At 43.4% G+C, this 6,682-nt stretch overlaps 1 protein-coding gene across 1 annotated transcript; it reads right to left on the reverse strand.

Annotated features, from left to right (window-relative positions):
* Positions 1 to 2,151: 2,151 nt before the first annotated feature.
* On the reverse strand, positions 2,152 to 6,213 carry LOC149230932 (uncharacterized). The gene is made up of 2 exons (XM_089381476.1): positions 4,236 to 6,213; positions 2,152 to 4,004 (listed from the first exon to the last, which is right to left on the reverse strand). The coding sequence occupies exons 1-2, from the start codon at positions 6,211 to 6,213 to the stop codon at positions 2,152 to 2,154; spliced, it is 3,831 nt and encodes a 1,276-aa protein (XP_089237602.1).
* Positions 6,214 to 6,682: the final 469 nt, after the last annotated feature.

Consider the following 6,682-nt stretch of genomic DNA (forward strand, 5'->3'; position numbering starts at 1 on the left):
GCAATTACTTGAAAATTGAAATTGCTCTTGGCAGCTAGTTGTTAATAGAAAGAGCACACCAGAAGATGAAAATAAAATACTCAACACATGAGTAGGACACTGAGACCCAATGCTGAAAACTCTGGGTAGTATTTCTTTCTGTGAGATCCCAAGCAATTGGAATGAAGCATTGTTCATTTATGTTTCAAACATCCTGATATCTGACAGAGCATAAGCTGCGCCTATCCACCATGGCAGGCAAATCTCGCCTAGAAAGCAGCCTATCCACCATGGCGGCCAAACCTCGCCTTGAAAGTAGGCTATCCACCATGGCAGCCAAACCTCACCTAGAATTTAGGATAAACTCATTACAAATATCTGACAGAGCATAAGCTGTGCCTATCCACCATGGCAGGAAAATCTCGCCTAGAAAGCAGCCTATCCACCATGGCGGCCAAACCTCGCCTTGAAAGTAGGCTATCCACCATGGCAGCCAAACCTCACCTAGAATTTAGGATAAACTCATTACAAGCATGACTAAACCTCGCCTTGAAAGTAGGCTATCCACCATGGCAGCCAAACCTCACCTAGAATTTAGGATAAACTCATTACAAGCATGACTATTTGAAAACTAGAAGACTTACTTGAGGTGTGATTTAGGATAAACTCATTACAAGCATGACTATTTGAAAACTAGAAGACTATTTGAAAACTAGAAGACTTACTTGAAAAGTAGAAGACTTACTTGAAGTGTGATTTGCTTCACAGTAGCCTATGTGAAGGGTAAGTGTTCTGTTCCCACAAGGATCCTTCCTTAAAGTGCATTGAGCAGTGTATAAAACAGTAGAAGCAAGCATTGATGGATTGTATTTAATGATTAATAATCATAGAAGCAAGCATTGATGGACTGTATTTAATGATTAATAATCATGCACTGAAGCAAACACAGCTTAAACAAGAAGAAAGCCATAGAGCAGTGTATAAAACAGTAGAAGCAAGCTTTGCTGGATTGTATTTCATGATTAATAATCATAGAAGCAAGCATTTTTTTTTTTTGACAAGTTCGGTTGCTATGTATTAATCTGAAAAAAGAAGAGAGAGGCAGTTTGCCGTACATATAGCGCTTCTTGAGTATTGTGGATCCAAGGAATTACAAAAAAGTTCCTTTCCTTGATCCTGATTCTAGTGTTCCTACCTATGCGGCATCTTCTACTACTATAGATCCTTACAAACTGCAAACACCAAAATTTACAACTGCAACACATGGCTAATCTATCTCTATGTGACTAATCTTCCTTGCTGTAGAATCTTCCGGGTTTGGGTCGGGCTCGTTCGGTTTTGCACTGGAGGAGGATGTCGTATCTTTGAACTTTTTATCCATCATGTATTTGAGGACGGTGATCGATTCTTCGGCATGACTACATCTGTTGTTCAGGCTGCTGAACTGCTCATGCAAAGAGTGAACTCTATGCAGGAAGAGATTCATCTCGGCTCGATACTTTTCATGTAAAATTCTGCATTGTTCATCGAGTTTTGCTTCCAGATTCCGAACTTGGTCTGCATACCTTGTTTCCATACTGCGGACATGGTCTTCCAGGGTCCTCTGTTGCGCGCGCACCTCCTCAAATTCTGCCTGCAGGTCACGGCAGTGGAAGCACTGTTCTGGACGCTCCATTGTCTCCGGGGTATGCCTATTTGTTCTGGTCGTATCTCTGATGCAGGGGCGCTGGACTTGCTGCTTGCCACTAATGGCTCCCGCTGAATACTCGGAAATCTTATGAACAGCACCTCTGGCAGAAAGGGAGTAGACAGAGGCGTCTCTGAAGCAATGATCACAGTCACAAAAAGCTTCTCCGGAATGAAGGATCCTGAAGCTCGAAATAGGTATATATAACGCATACATGCTATTGAGGCGGGAATGAACCCGTCTGCGACTTCCAAAAATGGTCCACACAGCCCAAAGCAAATCCTGATAGGCACAGGGGATCTGTCTGACGGGACGATTTCCCCCTGCTATTCGCCTGATTCCCACGCTCTCAGAAAATCTCCCAATCCGAATTCTGATCAAATTCCTATCAACCATACCTGTTCTGTCCCTTGCACTGATTGTTTTCCGGTAGTCATAGATGCTGTCAACTGTGGTACAATGAGCGTTGACTAGATGCGTGTGATTCATGGGAGCGGTTGGAAAGAGGAGGTGTTATTGCAGTACATGTTGCCCTTGGAGTGCTCACATGCCTTGTTGGCAAACATGTCAGCCTCCTTATTCAGTCCACGAAGGATATGGTAGTAACGGACTTCTTGCATGGAATCGTGGAGGATTTGGTTCCTGTAGTTGATCTGTTGCAGGAGGATGTTCGGCGTGCTCTGTCGTTGCACCATGAGCCTGATGATGATTGTTGAATCCTCGAAGACTACTGCTGTTCTTATCCCAATCTTGATCAGCTGGAGGAGCCCTTGATACAAAGCCAAACCTTCTGCCCTGTTATTGGATAATTCTCCCAGTCCCCATTCGAATTGGAGAATTTTTTCGCCATTCGCATTGTAGATTAGACCCCCTGCCCCTGCTTGGCCCGGATTAGATTTAGATGCGCCATCAAAGAACAGTAAGAACCTGTTGCAGTTTCTCAGCCAAGTTGCAAACTCCTCCTCCTTTAATCTCAGCTTCCATGTCCTGTGTGTCTCTTTCGTTTGCACCCTTCTTTGGCTTATCTCCTGAACACTGATTATGTTTTCTTGTACATGGCTAATCAGACTTCTCTCTTCGACACTGCAGTTGGTGACCTCTATCTTGCCTTTGGTATGGGCTGTGATTGTCTCTACTGCTAAGATCCTAGCCTTGTGGCACATAACTCTGATATTGCAATTTTTTTCTTGAAAGATCTTGCCGTTACGGGCTAACCAGATTCGCCATAGGAGGGTTATTGACATGGTGTTCCAAATCCTTTGTGTCAATTTACTCTGTTTTCCTTTCCAGGGACAGTTTTTCTTCCAGCTATAAAGAGTGTCTGCAATAGATGCCTTAGGCTCCCATGAAGCATTCCCGAGAGATGCCATCGTCCTCCAGCATTCCTCGGCTACAGGGCAGTCTATGAACAGATGTTGTAGTGTCTCTTCTGATCTGCAGCAGTTTGGGCATCGAGAGGGTCCCATTATGCCTCTTTTTTTTAAGTTTTCTGCTGTTAGAACCTTCCCTTTTAAAAGGAGCCAAATAAAGAATTTGATTTTGGGGGGTGCTTCTGCTCTCCATACCAGCTTCCATTGACTCCAAACATCCTGTGGGAAGATGTTATCGCATAAGTATTGGTGCCCAGCCTTGGTCGTGTACTGTGTTCCAGTTGGATCCCAACGGTAGCCATCTTGCTTGCCTTTTTGCGTCGGGGCTTTGCTGTGTAGGAGGTTCTTGAGAGCAGCAAGGCTGGTCTCTAGCTCTCTAGGGTATTCCGGAAATTCCCAACCTATCCATGCTTGTGAAGAATTTTCCCATTGTGATATTTGGGACAGGTATACTATTTCTTTACTGCTGAGCCAGTTTATTGCAGGGATTGCCTCCGTTTGTGATCCAATTGGGTGCTGTCCGAGAATTCTATCTGTAGAGAAGTTGACACTGTTCCCTCCTCCAGGGACCTTTGAAATATTTTGAGTCATGAAGGGTATGGATTTCTTGCAGAGTTGCCATATTTTTGTGCTATCTCTATTGGGAATATTTGTATCCAAAAGTTGTTGCCTCGTACTGTTCAGATATTTAGCCTCTAAGACCTTCTTCCACCAAGCTGTGGGACCAGTGATCATTCTCCAAATTATTTTAGCTCCAAGAGCTAAATTCAGTATTTTTGGTGATCTTATTCCTAGCCCGCCTTTTTCCTGAGATTGGATGACATTCTTCCAACTGACAAGGTTGAACTTTCTTTTTTCCGTTTTGCCTCCTTGCCAGAGGAAATGCCTGAGATTCTTTTCCATTTTCTGATGAAAGGTTGCAGGTGCTTGGTATAAAGAGAAACGGTAAATGGGCAGAGAGGCCAAGCCTGATTTCAGAAGAACAAGCCTTCCTGCTGGGTTCAGCCACATGGTGCCCCATTGTTGGATTTTTCTCTTTATTTTGTCGAGTATTTCACTCCAGGTGTCAGATCTCAATGGTCCCAAACTTACTGGCATCCCAAGGTAAGTGAAGTGGTTCCAAGTGAGCTTGTAGGAGACTCCTAGAGTGCTTGCAATGCTGTGGATGGTATGGCTGGGAGTGTTCCAACCATATATACAACTTTTTAACTGATTAACTTTTCCTCCTGAGTATTCCATGAATTGGTCTAAGATCTTCTTGAAGCGTCTTGCAATGGTGATGGACGCTCCTCCTATCAGGAGAGTATCATCTGCAAATTGGGAGTGATTAATATTTTTTGTGCCATGCTCAAATTTGATACCAGTGATAAGGCCTATTCTTCGATTGAAATCCAGGGTTTGGCTAAGGGACTCAGCCATGAGGATAAACAAGTAGGGAGACAGGGGACAGCCTTGCCTAAGGCCTCGAGAGGATTGGAAAGCAGCACACGGTCTTCCATTAATCAGAGGGGATATCCAAGGGTCCGAAATACAAGCTTTGATCATTGTGATAAAAGAGGAGTCAAAACCCATTCTATAAAGGACAGCAAACAGATAGGAATGCCGAACCCTGTCAAAGGCATTGGCAAGGTCCAGCTTGAGGACAAACCCTTTCTCCTTTCTACTTACGCTGGAGTGAATGGCCTCTTGTACAAGCAGGATAGAGTCAGAGATGTGCCTATTGGGGAGGAATCCCCCTTGGTTTTCGGAGACCAGAGATGAGAGATGAGGTTTGAGCCTGGATGACAGAATTTTTGTGATAATTTTGTAAGATGAGTTGCATAAAGAAATTGGCCGAAATCTTGAAAAGGAGGAAGGTCTGTTCTCTTTTGGTATTAAAGCAAGATGGGTAGAGTTGGTGAATCCCCCCATTTTGCCTTTCTTTAGAACCCAACGTATCATCTTTAAGAGGTCTTTCTTGATCATTTGCCAATACTCTCTATAGAAACTGATTGGAAACCCATCAGGCCCAGGGGCCTTGTCTGGGTGTAGACTCCAAACTGCATTTTGAACTTCTTCCTCTTCGACTTCTTTCTTGAGACTGTTATTCATTTCGTGAGTAACTTCCTTATTCATGTGCTGTAAAAAACTTGAGTAATCCTCTTCACTTTTGTCCTCAGTCAAAAGATTTTTGAAGTGATTTGTGGCTGCTTCTTTTATCGCTTCCTGAGTATAATAGTTGTTCCCCTCATTATCTTTAATTGTATTCACAGTGTTTCTGACCTTTCGTACTGTAGCCTGCTTATGAAAATAGGAAGTATTTTTATCTCCCTCCTGCAGCCAGAGCTGTCTTGACTTCAGTCTCCATTTTATTTCTTCATCCTTTGTAATTTGCCTCAGCTGTGAGTATAATTTTGTTTCTCTCTCTTTGGCTTGTTGGGACAACCCAATGGCTTCTATGTGTTGCTGCACATCCTCTGATTCTTGTTTGATTTTCTTCTTGTTCAACTCGGGCTCTTGATAGTTGTTCTTTGCCCATTCTTTTAGAGCCTGTCTTGCTCTCTTTAATTTTGTTTCCCATATGAAAGTTGGGGAGCCTTCCACATGTTGAGACCAAGCCTGCCAAACCACATCTTTTGCTGCTGGGATACGATTCCAAATGGAGCAATATTTGAAGGGAAGAGGTCCTAGCTGGCATTGACTATGCAGAGTAAGCGTGATTGGGTAATGATCAGAGGCGTAGACATTGAGGATGTTCAACTGGCCAGTGGTGAAGGTAGATAAATAAGCAATACTTATGAGGAACCTATCAAGACGTTCCATAATATTGCCAACTCCTATTCGTCTATTGCTCCAAGTGTACCTTCGGTTCTTGGGTCTGATATCGACCAGATCTTGCTCCTGCATTATGTTTTCAAGTCGATTCCTGAAAGGATCGGGGTTGAAATTTCCCCCTCTTTTTTCGTTGGAATGCAACACCAAGTTTAGATCCCCTGCAAGTATGAAGTTGCTATCCTGCTCTTCTTCAATACTTGTTTCCAAAGTGTTCCAACACTCTTCTTTCTCTCTATAATGATTCGGGGCGTATATATTGTAAATTTTTACTGTTGTTCCATCTGTCTTGTTCTCTAGATTAACACGGATCCAATGTTGATGTATTCTGGAGGAATGGCAGTTCCATTTGTTGCAATCCCACATTGTTAAAATGCCACCTGAGGCTCCTCTTGCTTCACTTGCACATCCACTGTAACGCTTTTGCTGGCTGATGAATTTATTAATTTCAGATTAGTCTTGCTTTGTTTCTTGAATGAGTACTATTTCAGGATTTTCACTTTTGATTAGGTCCTTGAGGGTTACTATCTTGGAGGGGTGCCCTAATCCCCTGCTGTTCCAGGATAGAATTTTCATCATGTTTTACTGCTTACATGGAGAGGTGCCCGCCTCTCTTTGCCTTTGTTATTATTTTCTTTGTCCGAGAGCCCGAGAATAAAGGATTCTATAGGAGTCTAGGAGCCCATAGCGATATCTTTCTGGGTGCTTTCTTCTCTGTGCTCTTTGGCCGATTTCCTGCCCGGCCCATGCTTTTTGGGGATATCACTGGGAGCTCCATGCTCCTTTAAGGAGCTTCTAGTAACCCGAGCTGAAGGGTTATCAGGGGAAGGATGAG

The sequence above is a fragment of the Pinus tabuliformis genome, chromosome J (genome assembly GCF_031772625.1).
Source record: "Pinus tabuliformis cultivar Carrire ecotype Pingquan chromosome J, CPIR1, whole genome shotgun sequence".
NCBI lineage: Eukaryota > Viridiplantae > Streptophyta > Pinopsida > Pinales > Pinaceae > Pinus > Pinus tabuliformis.